Source organism: the organism of the source record quoted next, unplaced genomic scaffold (assembly GCF_019419815.1).
Source record: "Pyrus x bretschneideri cultivar Hongxiangsu unplaced genomic scaffold, Pyrus_bretschneideri_v1 Contig26, whole genome shotgun sequence".
In the NCBI taxonomy this organism is placed as follows: Eukaryota; Viridiplantae; Streptophyta; class Magnoliopsida; order Rosales; family Rosaceae; genus Pyrus; species Pyrus x bretschneideri.
This window is the reverse complement of record NW_025999568.1, coordinates 2789842-2806011: the sequence shown is the minus strand read 5'-3', so window position 1 is coordinate 2806011 and position 16170 is coordinate 2789842. Positions and strand designations below refer to the sequence as shown.

The 16170-nt window shown below is 39.2% G+C and overlaps 1 protein-coding gene and 3 long non-coding RNA genes across 4 annotated transcripts; 2 read left to right on the top strand and 2 right to left on the bottom strand.

The window, feature by feature from the left end:
* On the top strand, nt 1–1764 carry LOC103944880 (formin-binding protein 4). Its single transcript, XM_009355356.3, has 2 exons — nt 1–392; nt 1321–1764. The coding sequence occupies exons 1-2, from the start codon at nt 132–134 to the stop codon at nt 1510–1512; spliced, it is 453 nt and encodes a 150-aa protein (XP_009353631.2). The 5' UTR covers nt 1–131; the 3' UTR covers nt 1513–1764.
* A 122-nt stretch (nt 1765–1886) lies between these two features.
* Nucleotides 1887–3462, bottom strand: LOC103944878. Its single transcript, XR_666897.3, has 4 exons — nt 3307–3462; nt 3089–3144; nt 2237–2278; nt 1887–2151 (listed from the first exon to the last, which is right to left on the bottom strand). It is a non-coding gene; the product is annotated as an uncharacterized LOC103944878 (long non-coding RNA).
* Nucleotides 3463–9542: 6080 nt separating this feature from the next.
* Nucleotides 9543–11109, bottom strand: LOC103944885. The gene is made up of 4 exons (XR_666902.3): nt 10960–11109; nt 10742–10797; nt 9893–9934; nt 9543–9807 (listed from the first exon to the last, which is right to left on the bottom strand). It is a non-coding gene; the product is annotated as an uncharacterized LOC103944885 (long non-coding RNA).
* Nucleotides 11110–13959: 2850 nt separating this feature from the next.
* LOC125478684 lies at nt 13960–15244 on the top strand. The gene is made up of 2 exons (XR_007259454.1): nt 13960–14305; nt 14843–15244. It is a non-coding gene; the product is annotated as an uncharacterized LOC125478684 (long non-coding RNA).
* The last annotated feature ends 926 nt before the right edge of the window (nt 15245–16170 follow it).

Below are 16170 nucleotides of genomic sequence, written 5' to 3'. Positions count from 1 at the left end.
GGATCTCTTCCCGGCGCGGACTTGCCGAAGTTACATCGGGTCAGCACTAAGAGTCCCGAAGAGTAGCAGCATAATGCGATACGATTTCAGTCTCAGTAAGAAACTCAGCAATCCAAACTCCCGACCCAAATATGGCGTTGCGGAGCCTCACGCTGCCTCTGCCCGCCGTAATCCCGCCATTACCAACACCTTCTTCTTCTTCTCCTCCTTCTCCATATCTTTCTTTCTGGTGTAGTTTCAGACAGAACCAGTATAAACGTTATCCCGGTTGCTCTACCACTCTCCGCCCAAAACCCCTAACCTTTCTCAATCGTCAGACGCAAAGCCATGTCGTTCGGATGGCTCCCGAGGAGGAAAAGCTGACCCGCCGCTCCCCTCTCGAATTCCCCATTGTAAGTTTCTAACCCATCTCAATCTTTCTGTGGGTAATTTTGTCGAACACGTTCTGTGATCTATTTTGTGTCCAAAAATTGGTTTATTTTTTCAGCATTTTCTTATACAAGTACCATAATGCTTGTAATGTTTGCCTGTTGGGATCAGTTCACTTAGTCCAGTTGAGCTCTCAGCAGCATGAGGGTTCCTGTTTGTTGGGTATTTCATGGGTACTTGGGAACTTAAATATTCTGGAAGCAATATTCCAAGTGCCAATGGCCTGTTTGTGTAGTGGAACTATTCCATCATCTGATGTAAACTATACTTGTGTGTATGTGCGCGCGAGCGGGACACACATACCAAACTAGGGATCTCTAATACACTCTTGCTTCTTGTTGATTGGATTGTCCTTACTTAACATCTTTTGATTGAGTTCTTATAAGTGTACACCGGTGTCTTGCCAACAAGTTAACAAGATTTCAAGCAATGAAATTGCTCAACCAATTTTATGATTTGTCAGTTACACATATATAAATGAGTTGAGTCCTTCCAACATTGTGTTGTCTTAGGCTAAGGCAGCATTGAGAGGTGTTTTTGTTTATTCATGCTCAAACTATTGAAAAATCAAACACTTTCTGTACTCAAGTTCAGAATACAAGGTGCACTGGTTCGTTTGACCTGGTGCTTGTTGCATGATTTATTAGTCTGCTTCACTCTCCATCCTAAGTTCCTAAACTTCAAGTAACCATTATGTAAATATAATCTTCGATATAGCATATGCATTCTGGAATGGTGTTAATGGGAAAATGTTAAGGTTCTATTGTCACTTGATAAGGATTTCACCGTAGATTACAGAGGGAAGGTTAAACGTGATCTTAATTCCGTAGGTATATTCGCCTTTGGAAAATTTAGATATGCTTATCCTGTGTGCATTTTTTGACATTGAAGGAATGGGAACGGCCTAAACCTGCGAGGAGACCAGATATATTTCCCCAGTTTAGCCCAATGAAAACACCTTTACCACCTCCACTGCCAGCAGATCCTCCCGAAGAAGACGAAGAAGAGGAAGAAAAGAAAGAGGAGGAAGAAGGGGATGAAGATCCAGACAAAGAAACCCCAGAAGACCCAGGGCAGCAGTAGTTATGCATCAAACCAGAGTTTGTGGAGCATATTTCACTTGTATGTGCTACTGCCTTGTGCATTTCAAGCTTTGCAGGTAGCAGATGCGAGTGCATCTCGTATAACCAAAGGATGAATGGATAGAGTTGAAGCAATTTTTTTGGGAACAATACTGGAACGTAACTCTTGTTGCTACTTAGATATATATAAATAGCAATGCCTTTTTGTTAAGCAAATCAAAATCTTGGTTAATCAGAGTCGCGGGATTTTTGCGTTGTGCGATATAAGAGTCTCAATCTCCGAAACCTCATTGATATTTTTGAAAATAACAAACCAAAGCCAACAAGGTAACACTGCAAAGACAGCTCAAAAAGACAGATCAGAAAAGCTTCAGATTAGACAAACTCAATTTATTTAGACTCGGTTATAATGTTACACACTGAAATTCACTCAAGCTAGATCTAGCGCACATTAGAAACTAGACCATCGCATAAATTGAAAGACGTCGACACAATCGAGTTCATAATTACAGCTCAAGATCGATATATTGTATCCCAGCTTGGGGTTGGATAAATCCACTCATTTCTTCCCACTTTTCTTGAGCCCAGCACCTCCGAATGACCCCTTCTGTTGTGCCTTGGCTCTAAGCTCCTTCAGTGCCTGTTTATCACAAGCATGATAATTTCATCAATAATTTATCAAAACACTCGATAAAGGAGCCTGGTTACGGTAAAAATAAACCTACCTTCTCCTCATCTTTTTTCTTCTGAAGGTTGGCCAAATCGGACTGCACAACAGAAGATAAAGATTCTTATTGCAAGGGATATAAAAAGTAAGTTTAAAAACCACTGAAAAGCAAGCTAACTACTTCATGAACTTGAACATGTATTTGTCCAACCATGAGCTTCAATGCACGGTGATATAACAAACCACCATGGGCAATAATAAGTATAAAGATTCAAATCTAAGTGCAGTTGAGAACAATTCAGCTAACATTGTTTCAGCAGCTCCTTTGCTTCTCAATTCAAAAAATGCAAGATTTGACATAGAGTGGCAAAGGAGTCATCAAATAGCATAGCATGTAATGTACAAGGTAACACAAAATATGCTCAAGTTTGGGGATCGGGGGAATGGGGCAGAGACAGCGTTTTTCAAACTACAAGTCTACAACAACGTTCATACTATTAGCTGAAAATTGAGCATCTGCTAGTCAGAGAAACAGAGAGAATCCATTTTGTTGAACACAAATTTCCTTGGTTACCATACTAAACCTATCGAGAAATAGTTATTTGCACTATTGTTTCCACAATCAAATCTGACGTTACAAAAAACAATAAACCATTCTTTGAATAACTTCAATTCCTACAAAATACAAACTTTACGGAAAAGAACTAAATAACATCACCCTGCTCCTATCTAGTGATTAATCAAACACAATAACGAGTTCAGCTACATACTAATTCATTAAGCATAAGTTTTACCCAATAAAAGGGATTTTTAAATCTCAACATACAGTAAAAAGAAATTCCGAGCTAAAAAGATCCAGCCAAAACACAAATCCTAATCCACCTAAAACATAAACCTAATCATTCCTTACCTCGTCGTACTCCTTCTTATCGGCCTTGGGTGCCTTCAAGGGCTTAGCTTTTCCACCTAAAAAACGAAACACAATTTCATATTTCTGGGCCCGAAAATCCAAACGAAAGCTAACGAATTTCTAGGGTTTTTTACCCAATTTTATGGTTTACAAAAAATTGGAGTCGGAATTGGGAATTGAAACTTGAAAATCTAGGGTTTCAATCGTAAAGAACATACCTTGCTTGGAAGACATGGCTGCGATCTAGGGCAAAAGTCTTGCCCGGTTGGAATTGGGAGCGACGACAAATTCACAGGACAACCCTATTCGCAATAATACGCAGCTGCTCTTCTTTACGAGAGGTTGGAAAATCACCAATATATATTCCATATTGCACGCACTCATCACGTGCGTGTGTTAAGCCCATTTGCTGGAGTCCACTACTTCCCTCCATGCAACCGGCCTATGTCAGCCCTTTTATCACCATGCCCAAATAGCTAAGGTTCTCCTACGAGGAGTACAAATATGTAATAGAGAGACGAAGACAGATTACGAATGAAATGAATTAAAACTGCCTCTTTTTCCTCAAAACTCCTCTCTTTTCTCTTTCTAAATTCCTGCACTATTTCTGTTGAAGTTGCCATTTTTAGCCAACCTGAACCGATTGGGTGTACCAATTGGTATCAGAGCCCTTCGATCGATGGGCAAAAACACACAATCTGCTAGCTCTGACCTCGACGCAGTCGTCGCTGCGGTGGATGTTCGTCACGAGCACATTCGTAACTAGGTCGAGGATGTCTGTGACACCATCGCCATTGTAGAAAATCAGCAAGCTTCATTCCAAAAGTCTCTTGAACAACTCAACGACTTCAACATGGCTTTCCAAACTACCATGACTTCCCAGTTCGCATCTTTCCAAACCTTGCTGCTCAACAAGCTACGCCACCTCAAATCAGCCCTCCCACCCTGACCACCACCATCCTACCTACTGCCACCCCGGCCACCTCTGTACCACCCACTGCCACACCCAACCCGAGATCCTCTACACCCAATCTCCAACCCTCTTTCTTCCATCGAATACATCCTACATGGGCTTTAGCCTTTCTAACCCACCCACCCTCAACCCACTACATACTTACATCCCCTCAACCCGCCGTACTTTATCCCTTAATACTATCACAACCAGGCCTACCCACTCTCAATCGAACCCAGCCTCTTCCTCCAATTACTCACCGCACCCTTACACCTACACCCACCCAATACCATATACTTCCCACTCCTTCAATGTCACACTGTACCCCACCTCTCTTTCTACTACCCACACCTACCCAACACCATACATTTTCCAACACCCTCCTAATACTTTCAAACCCATCAAAATGGAACTCCCGCGTTTCAATAGGGAGGACCCTTATAGGTGGTTGGCCATGGCCGAACGTTATCTCGACTATTACGAGGTCCCTCGTCACCAATGAGTCCTTGTAACAACATGTAATTTTGGTGTAGATGCTTTTATATGGATGAAAGGTTTTGAACAAAGACATGGCAGAGATAATTGGGGTTTATTCGTTGATCTGTTGCTTTAACGTTTTGGTGGGGGTGATCGAGCAAACATTGAATCCCAGCTCACTCACATTCAACAAAAGGCCATTGTTGATGATTATCTGGCAAAGTTCACACGATTTTCTTACCAGGTAACTGATTGGACAAAAAACCAATTGAAACACGTGTTCTTGGGCGGTCTAAAAGAGGACATCCGTCATGATGTCCTTGCTCTCGAACCCGAATCTTTACATCAAGCCCAGAAATTAGCAAAATTTTTTGAAACTAAGCTGCAAGCCAAACGTTTTACCAGCCCTACTTTTCCCCGCGCCTACCCATCCTATACCACCACTTCCCATTCCTCTTTCCCTAACCCAACACCATTAACCACTACAAAACAACCATCCCTGCTTAATAGCGCATTTAAGCACCTAACCTCAGCTGAAGTATAGGATAAACGATAGAAAAATGAATGTTTTGGCTGTCATGAACAATATTCACCCATCCACAAATGCAAACCCCACTGCTTGTATTGCTTGACCCTACTCTGCATAAGGACGATTCTACAGAATTCCATGATTGTCGAAAGGAAAACACTACGGTAGAGGAGACCTTTTGTCACATGCTTGAACTGTTCTTCATTATGGGTATTAATATCGGGCGACCAATGCGATTGAAAGGCTCAATTTCCTCCAAGCCTATCACCATTCTGATCGACTCCGGATCCGTGTACAATCTCTTAAATCCCCACATTGCTGAACAGCTGGCCCTACCTATGGAATCCATCGATCACGTGAAGTTCACCATAGCATCCCATGACTGTTATTCCTTCAAACGTGTTACTGATGTGACTCTCAAATTACAAGATTATACTATACACGGCTCTTTCCTCTTACCCGATGTGCCTGGTTGTGACCTCATTTTGGGTGCAGAATGGTTGGAATCCTTGGGATTCATTGGTTGACATTTCAAACAGAAAACAATGATATTCTCTGTGGAAGGCCAAAGTTACACCCTCCAAGGCTTGACACATTCAGCATCTTTATTTCCTACATACCATACGATAGATCACTTACTAGACAATCCTTATTCTCTTTTAGCCTCCATAGCCCCCACAGATACTACACTTATCCCACCCACTGACACTCATCCTGCCTTTATCTCCCTCATTCACCAATACAAACACATATTTGCCAACCCATCAGGCCTTCCACCTGAAAGACCCATCGGCCACAAAATACCCCTCCTACCCCATACCAACCCATCAATGTTCGTCCATATCGGTATCCACACTATCAAAAGGCGGAGATTGAAAAACAAGTGCGGGAATTCTTAAATTCAGGTGTCATCCGCCCTAGCTCAAGCCTTTTTTCATCCCCGGTTCTTCTTGTCAAGAAGAAAGACAAAACTTAGCGCTAATGCATTGATTATCAAGCCTTGAATGCTGCAACTATCAAAGATCGTTTTCCTATTCCAGTGGTGGATGAACTTCTCAATGAACTCATAGGCGCCACAATCTTTTCGAAACTGGACCTCCGGTCCGGTTACCACCAAATTCAAATGAGCACTGAGGACATCACAAAAACCGCTTTTCGCACCCATGACGGACACTACGAATTCACAGTAATGCCCTTTGGCTTATCCAATGCACCTGCCACCTTTCAATCCTTAATGAATTCGATTTTCCATTCTTACTTACGAAACTTTGTCTTAGTTTTCTTTGATGATATATTGGTTTATAGTCCTTCCATAGCTACTCACCTTTCCTATTTGGAGACAATTTTCGAGATTTTGTCTACTAACAGCCTGAAGGTGAAACTAAACAAGTGCTCATTTGGCCAAGAACAAATTACTTATTTGGGCCATATTATCTCTGGCAAGGGAGTTATTGTTGATCCATCTAAGATACAGGCCATCATAGACTGGCCCCGGTTGACATCTCTCAAAGGCCTTCGCGGTTTCCTCGGCTTAACAGGTTATTACTGGAAATTCGTCAAGCATTACAGCCTACTTGCAAAACCCTTAACAAACATGTTGAAACAGGGCAGCTTCTCATGGTCACTTGACTCCATTAAGGCATCCGAAGCATTAAAGCATGTGTTATCCACAACACCGGTGCTCGCCCTACCAGATTTCTCAAAGCAGTTTGTCATCGAAATTGATGCATCAAGCAATGGTATTGGGGCTGTTTTAAGCCAAGATGGTCATCCAATCACTTATCTAAGCAAAGCACTTACCCTTGGACTTTCCAATTATGATAAGGAGATGTTAGCAATCGTCTTTGCCGTGCAACATTGGCATCCTTATCTATTGGGTCAGCATTTCCTCATTATCATGGACCATTAACCACTTAAACATTTTCTGGAGCAGCGAATTACAACACCTCAGCAGCAAAAATGGTTGGTGAAATTATTAAGGTACAACTATTCGGTTGAGTATAGACTGGGTCCTCAAAATAGTGCACCATATACTCTTTCAAGATAACAAGACCTACTGCTGTTAATAGGGCTTTCCACACCTATTTTTGACTGTATTCTTCAATTGCAACAGTCCTACGCTCAGGATCCGCAAGTGTAAGAAATTTGGACCCTTTTAGCTCGAGCACTCAACACTTCAATCAAAGGTTTATCCATTATAAATGATGTGCTACACTACAAACAAAGAGTCTTCATTCCACTCACATCACAATGGCGGCCTAAACTCTTAGACGAATTCCATGCCTCTCTTTAAGGAGGTCACTCCGGCTTTCTTCGAACTTACAAAAGACTCTCCAGAAATTTTTTGTGGCCAGGAATACTGAAGGAAATAAAGAATTTTGTGGCTGAATGCATAGAATGCCAGCGCCAAAACATCGAGAATATACACCCTCCTGGGTTGGTGCAGCCCTTGCCCATCCCCACAGGCATCTGGCAAGATATATCTCTTGATTTCATAGAAGGACTTCCTCTCTCAAACGGGTATACAGTGATCCTCGTGGTGGTAGATCGTTTATCCAAATATGGCCATTTTATTCCACTTAAACACCAAATGGCATCTGGCAAAATAAAGCTATGACCAAATGGCTGATCCAGTGGGCTGGCCTACCTACTGAAGACGCTACCTGGGAGGAAGCTGACGACATCTTGGCCCGTTACCCAGATTTCAAGGCCTGAGGACATGCCTCTTCTCAAGGGTGGGGGAGTTGTTAAGCCCATTTACTGGAGTCCACTACTTCCCTCCTTGCAACCGGCCCATGTTAGCCCTTTTATCACCATGCCCAAATAGCTAGGGTTCTCATACGAGGAGTATAAATATGTAATAGAGAGACGAGGACAAATTATGAATGAAATGAATTAAAACTGCCTCTTTTTCCTCCAAACTCTTCTCTCTCTTTTCTCTTTCTAAATTCCTGCACTATTTCTGTTAAAGTTGCCATTTTTAGCCAACCTGAACCGATTGGGTGTACCAGCGTGAGGCAGCTCTGCCTTTTGACCTGGCACGAGTCAATCCTTTTGGTCATCTATCTATAATAACTATTTTGGAAGCAATATTCCAAGTGCCAATGGATCAGTTCACTTAGTCCACTTGAGCTCTCAGCAGCATGAGGGTTCCTATTTGTTGGGTATTTCATGGGTACTTGGGAACTTATATATCCTGGAAGCAATATTCCAAGTGCCAATGGCCTGTTTGTGAAGTGGAACTATCCCATCATCTAGTGTAAACTGTACTTGTGTGTATGTGCGCGTGAGCGGGATGCACATACACACGCACATACCAAACTAGGGATCTCTAATACACTCTTGCTTCTTGTTGATTGGATTGTCCTTACTTAACATATTTTGATTGAGTTCTTATAAGTGTACATGGGTGTCTTGCCAATAAGTTAACAAGATTTCAAGCAATGAAATCGCTTAACCAATTTTGTGATTTGTCAGCTACACATATATGAAATGAGTTGAGTCCTTCCAACATTGTGTTGTCTTAGGTTAAGGCAGCATTGAGAGGTATTTTTGCTTATTCATGCTCAAACTATTGAAAAATCCATCACTTTCTGTACTCAAGTTCAGAATACAAGGTGCACTGGTTCGTTTGACCTGGTGCTTGTTGCATGATTCATTAGTCTGCTTCACTCCCCATCCTAACCTACAAGTAACCGTTATCTAAATATAATCTTAGATATAGCATATGCATTTTGGAATGGTGTTAATGGGAAAATGTTAAGGTTCTATTGTTACTCGATAAGGATTTCATCGTAGATTACAGTGGGAAGGTTAAACATGTTCTTAATTCCGTAGTTATATTCGCCATTGAAAATTTTTCCCATGCATCGTATGGATTATTAAGTATAGGATTGAGTAATTGTAAATTTAGATATGCTTATCTTGTGTGCATTTTCTTGACATTGAAGGAATGGGAACAACCGAAATCTGCTAGGAGACCAGATATATTTCCCCAGTTTAGCCCAATGAAAACACCTTTACCGCCTCCACTGCCAGCAGATAAGAAGACGAAGAAGAGGAAGAAAAGAAAGAGGAGGAAGAAGGGGATGAAGATCCAGACAAAGAAACCCCAGAAGACCCAGGGCAGCAGTAGATATGCATCAAACCAGAGTTTGTGGAGCATATTTCACTTGTATGTGCTACTGCCTTGTGCGTTTCAAAGCTTTGCCAAGTTGCGGATGCAAGTGCATCTGGTATAACACTTGTTGCTACTTAGATATATATAAATAGCAATGCCTTTTTGTTAAGCAAATCAAAATCTTGGTTAATCAGAGTTGCGGGATTTTTGCGTTGTTTCATATTATGTCTCCATTACACAAAAACAGATCTGCAGGTTGTGCGATATAAGAGTATCAATCTCGAAACCTCATTGATATTTTTGAGAATAACAAACCAAAGCAAACAAGGTAACACTGCAAAGAAAGCTCAAAAAGACAGATCAGAAAAGCTTCAGATTAGACAAACTCAATTTATTTAGACTGGGTCATAATGTTACACACTGAAATTCACTCAAGCTAGATCTAGCGCACATTAGAAACTAGATCATCGCATAAATTGCGAGACGTCAACACAATCGAGTTCATAATTACAGCTCAAGATCTATATATTGTATCCCAGCTTGGGGTTGGATAAACCCACTCATTTCTTCCCACTTTTCTTGAGCCCAGCACCTCCGAATGACCCCTTCTGTTGTGCCTTGGCTCTAAGCTCCTTCAGTGCCTGTTTATCACAAGCATGATAATTTCATCAATAATCTATCAAAACACTCAATAAAGGAGCCTAATTACTGTAAAAATAAACCTACCTTTTCCTCATCTTTTTTCTTCTGAAGGTTGGCCAAATCAGACTGCACAACAGGAGATAAAGATTCTTATTGCAAGGGATATAAAAAGTAAGTTTAAAAACCACTGAAAAGCAAGCTAACTACTTCAGAACTTGAACATGTATTTGTCCAACCATGAACTTCAATGCACGGTGATATAACAAACCACCATGGGCAATAATAAGTATAAAGATTCAAATATAAGTGCAGTTGAGAACAATTCAGCTAACATTGTTTCAGCAGCTCCTTTGCTTCTCAATTCAAAACATGCAAGATTCGATAGAGTGGCAAAGGAGTCATCAAATAGGAGAGCATGTAATGTACAAGGTAACACAAAATATGCTCAGGTTTGGGGGTCGGGGGAAAGGGGCAGAGACAGCGTTTTTCAAACTACAAGTCTAAAACAACGTTCATACTATTAGCTGAACATCGAGCATCTGCTAGTCAGAGAAACAGAGCGAATCCATTTTGTTGAACACAAATTTCCTTGGTTACCATACTAAACCTATCGAGAAATAGTTATTTGCATTATTGTTTCCACAATCAAATCCGACGTTACAAAAAACAACATACCATTCTTTCAATAACTTCAATTCCTACAAAATACAAACTTTACGGAAAAGAACTAAATAACATCACCCTGCTCCTATCTAGTGATTAATCAAACACAATAACGAGTTCAGCTACATACTAATCCATTAAGCATAAGTTTTAACCAATAAAAGGGATTTTTAAATCTCAACATACAGTAAAAAGAAATTCCGAGCTAAAAAGATCCAGCCAAAACACAAATCCTTATCCACCTAAAACATAAACCTAATCATTCCTTACCTCGTCGTACTCCTTCTTATCGGCCTTGGGTGCCTTCAAGGGCTTAGCTTTTCCACCTAAAAAACGAAACACAATTTCATATTTCTGGGCTCGAATATCCAAACGAAAGCTAACGAATTTCTAGGGTTTTTAACCCAATTTTATGGTTTACAAAAAATTGGAGTCGGAATTGCGAATTGAAACTTGAAAATCTAGGGTTTCAATCGTAAAGAACATACCTTGCTTGGAAGACATGGCTGCGATCTAGGGCAAAAGTCTTGCTCGGTTGGAATTGGGAGCGACGACAAATCCACAGGACAACCCTATTCGCAATAATACGCAGTTGCTATTATTTACGAGTGGTTGGAAAATCACCAATATATATTCGATATTGCACGTGCTCATCACGTGCGTGAGGCAGCCCTGTCTTTTGATCTGGCACGAGTCAATCCTTTTGGTCATATATCTATAATAACTATTTTGTAATAGGAGGTATCATGTACGATTTGTTAACACGATACGACATTAAAGGAATCGACTTATTAGCGGTTTGTCAAAGTACGTATCACATGGGGTAAAAATAAAATAATTTTTTCTGTACCTGCAAGATAGAATGATTAGTGAATACCAAATAGAGTCTAAATGAATTGAAAGCAACAAACTTTCATCAATTTGCTTAAAACAATCAAAGTTCCAAATTTATACTGAGTTAGGCTTAAGCAAATTAAAACAAATGAACTCTGACCAAAACCTTGAAATTGATTTGAAGCTCTGGTTTAGAGTGAAGATTTTCTTGAGAGTTTTGATATTTTTTGGTTGAAATGGGAGAGGTTATGAATCAAAATGCAACGTTTGCTTGCTTATGTATTATGGTTAATCCTAACAACTCAGTAGAAATAATTGAATTACGTAAGATTTGATTGGTAAGTCATAAGTATGGGGATTTAAGACGAATCCAAAACTCAAATATGTTCAGTTGAAAGACAACCATGCCTTCCGTGGTTGATCCATCCTTTCAAACACTAATTGCTCATATAATACCTTGAACCGCAAATATTGGTTTATCGTGATGGATAGGGCATTCATTTGCAACTCAGGATTTAAATCATCACTTTTTATTTAGTCTAGCTTATTAAAGTAATATCTCTTTTAACAAAAATCGCTTCAGTCCTACTTGGATTTAAAAAAAAAGGAGAGATTTTCCAATGGGCTAGGAATACGGGATGGTACACCATATGTTATTACATAAGTAGCGTGAAGTTTTTCTTTTCAAGTGTCTCTCTACTTGTACAATGACCTATGACGTATATGCACGGGTTTCGGACACACGAAAAAATCTCTCCGTAAAAAAAATAAAAAAATAACTAATTGGGCCAATCCACACTATTTTAAAGTATTGAAACAAGGCTCAATTATTTTGAAGTCCAATGCGATATTGGGGTGCTATGAGTAGGCCCAATTCTAGTTTAGGCCGAAGAATTGAAGAATCCTAACCTGATAATCACACAAGCTTATGGTTAAAATAACTGCATCCCATCCATGAGCAACTAGTCCACCTTAAGCCCATCCCAACGAATGTCACTAGAACAAGGCTTCATGTTAATCTTCAGTTTACTGTTGTTTTTTTTTTTGGATTACAATTTTCAATGTAGTTATTGTGAGATTAAGTTTACCATCCCTTAGAGCAGTTTCACTGGGGAACTGATAGGCTAGCACCCAACCAAAAAAATGGCTCGGCACCTAGGCTTTCCCTTCCAGCCCAGCAGATAGGCTGGCACTCAGCCCAAGCCAGGCAAGAGACCGGCTCAAAATCGACAGATCCAGATGCCGAGCCATCTGACGTCAGCTGGGCCATCAACCGTGACAACCTCCGATTCCGAGCTGCAGCATAACAGAACAACGATAAACAAACCCAGAAAGCAACCTGGCAAACCAAGAAAAACCCATATCACAATTTGCAATACCGAGCTCAAGAAATTAATTTTTTGAAAATTTGGATAGGAAAAGGAGGCCACCTTCCAATAGAACCCATGAGGAAAAACTAGTTTTTGTGAGATTTGTTGGCTGTTTGGTTAATTTTCCGGGAAAAACCAGCTGAGGATGGAAAAGGTGGGGTGAGGAACCTTACTGCTGCTATGGTGTTTTATTTTTCTGTGGGGAAGACCGGAAGAGTTCCTTAAATCCAAATGGGGAGAGAGAGAGAGAGAGAGAGAGATGCAGAGGGAGGTTCCAGGGAGCGGTGCGACATGGTGAGGTTTTGAGGGGGAGTGGGAGCGATGGATTAAATGGGGTTTAATAAAATTGATAATATTTTAATAAATCAAATTATTATTTTATAATAAAAATTAATAATATTTTAATAAAATTGACTAGGCTATTTAGTTCTAGGGGTGGAGATGCTCTTGGCCTATTACTGTTTATTGGGGTCTATCACTGTTCATTGAGTGGATATATACGCTGGGTGCTAGTGTGAAGTCTTTAGGGGTGAAATTGCTTTTAATGCAAATAATATTGTTTGTTCGAATTTTTTTGTAAAAAAATAAAAAATAAAAAAACCGAATTGAAAATTGAACTCGTTTGATATCAACTATCATTTATCAATAAAAAAAATGAAACAAAAACTAAAAATGAAATAATTTTCAAATTCCCTTACAAAAACAATGTTCATATTTTTTTTTGCCGTAGAACAATGTTTTTGTTGACAACGGAGAACAAAGCTTTGAAAAAAAAAAAAAGAGACAACTACTTTAAAATATCACGAAGTCAAGTGACTCCAATCAAGAACCTATAAAATATAAAAAAAGGGAAGATGACAAGCATATATGGTGCTCAAAATTTAAAAAGAGTTTGATGACTCTAGTACTAATGTATATAAAAACGTTACGTACTATAATAGGACCATGTGTTTTGGTTCAATACGGAATATTTCTTGGTCCCGAAAACTTTGGGGCTCACAGGAAATTAAGTGGCATGTAAGAATTAAATTTTTTTTTTTTTGCAACATGGAAGAATTAATTGGGTAAACTATTAACTACGATTGCCTCCTTGTTTTTCAAGTCTACGTGTTCCATAAGTTTTCTTCCTTACCAAGTTAGAGCTCCTTCTTTATATAAAAGAGGCTTTTTGTCACAAAGAAGACAACGGTTGACTCAGTTCTTTTTGTTGTATTGCTTTCACTGTGTTAAAAAAAAAAAAGCCCGCTTTGTGCATTTGTTGGGTTTTTTTTTTTTTTTTCCTGGGAATTTTGTTGGCTGGTTATATATATATATACACACACATATACTGTGGGTGGTCGATATGCCCTAGGTGGGGCATTATTCACGAGGCCGAACAACTTTCAGGAGCTTTTGTCCTGGGTTTCTCAGTCCCTTTCTGCACCTTCAACATTTGATTCTACTGTAAAATCCAAATCACATCTCTCTCTCTCCCTCAGTCTCTGTGACTCATTATTATTTTTATTTTATTGGGTTACGAATATATTAAACAAGATTCTTTCATCTCCAACGTCACGATTCTTCCTTCTTTGTCAACCCATCTTCTTCTTCTTCTTCTTCTTCTTCTTCTCATGATCAATCCATCACCATGGTATGCTCTCTCTCTCTCTCTCTCTCTCTCATATGTATATGTTTATTGGCATGCAGTCTTCTTTCTCTTTTTCTACTTTAATTTAATATCAGCAAGATTTGTGGTACCCTTTTGTGTTTGAATGTTTGAATGCATGTGTGTCACTCGGATGATTTCAATCATTTGATTATGTGTGCTTTGCTTAATGCCACTGGTTTTCACTCAACATGGATTCATTTCTGGTAATTGCCATCTAATTCTTTTAGATCATAGTTTGGACGCAGCAGTAAACATGTACCAATTTTGAAATTATTATTTTGTCATATATAGTAGTTACATACATCTGATCAATACTTTCGAGTATTAGGTATATGCAAGTAATTTCATGTATATATTAGGCCTGAAACTCCCTCTCGAGTCTCGACCGGTTAAAATTTTAGGAGTCTGAAAATTAAGCTGATTAAAAGTCTTTAACAAGTTCAAAATTTGGCTATTTTTAAAAATGTTTATTTTTAATCAGTGGCAAGTAAACATTTTTGTTAATAACAATTTTGACAGCCTGTAATGCGAGTGATGCTTGGATCACTGGTGAGCCTTGTGACGGCATTGATATCCCGGCCGGCAGCTACTACCACAACCTTGCTCTACCACAGTGATCTCCTCCCTCGAAATTTCAACTCACGGCAAAGGCGGTTAGAGCGATTGGTTCAACGAGACTATCTCGTTCAAGAAAATTGCCTTTTCAGCTCTCTCATCAACGTTTTGAGATGTTTTTGGTAGCATACAACTTGTATATATAACACAACATGCGTTTGGGTTAATCACTGTCACGTGATCGTTAGGGTTTTTATTTGTATAACATGGTGTGGTGGCAAATGACACCATACTTGTGGAGTTGAGTTGGCAAAAAATTTCCTTATGTAATATGCCTTGAGCGAGTGCAGATTTTGCTTGGTTGAACCCCTTTCTGTACCTTTTTTTTTTTTTTTTTTTTGAAGAGTTTAGGTGCGTACAATTTGGAGTTTTAGGTGGATGGTTTTCTCAATTAATGGGTTGGCCTGTTGGCACTAATACAACAATAATGAAAATATTATGCTAAACACCGAAAAGAAAAAAGGACTAAAACAAAGAAGAAGAAATCAACAAAAGTTGGGGATTGGGCTGAAAGATTATCTTAAATATCCTATTTGGGCTGGCATTTACTGTCCTAACTTGGTTCACAACTCACGAAATCCGGGTTTTAGACATTCAAATATCATTTGGTTGGTGATTCAATTCCGTTTTGAGTGTTCAGTTAATACTCGGTGTGATGCCACATAATATTACAATTTGGTGATATTCCTCTTCACTTGGAAGTGAGAGGTTTTTAGATTCGAATTTTGTGGATGGCGAGTTCGATACCAAATTAGGTTGCCCATTGTGTAACTTAGCCGAACTCTTTGCTAGAGATTTCAATAATAAATATATAAATTATTATATATATATGACTTGGTGCTGCATTGTGTAGCGTGTGTGTGCATGATAAAGGGTGTTGCAGTGCGCAACAAATGTAATTAGTTGAATGATTACAACTTTTAGTTAAAAGACATGATGCTTACTCAAATTGTATGAGTAGAATTAAAAGATATAAATAATCAAAATTTATTTTTTGAAAATTCTAAATAAAAGACAAGTCTTTTGGGTCAACACTATTAAGAAGGGTTGTATACCTTCAACTAAAATGAAGGGACTCGATGAATGAGTGCTTTAATGCTTATAAATACCTATTGTGGCATAATGTTTCACACACAATTTTCAAAAATTTGTTTCTAAATTATTTGCTCTCTTTTCTCTCCATCACATTCATACAATGTCTTTCTAGTTATTTCTAAGGGAATACAATTCGG

Bases quoted from the DNA above. Each gene is read 5' to 3' on its own strand.
- LOC103944880 (XM_009355356.3), top strand. From the start codon at position 132: ATGGCGTTGCGGAGCCTCACGCTGCCTCTGCCCGCCGTAATCCCGCCA. The intron at 393-1,320 runs GTAAGTTTCTAA...TTGACATTGAAG, and splicing joins CCCCTCTCGAATTCCCCATT to GAATGGGAACGGCCTAAACC.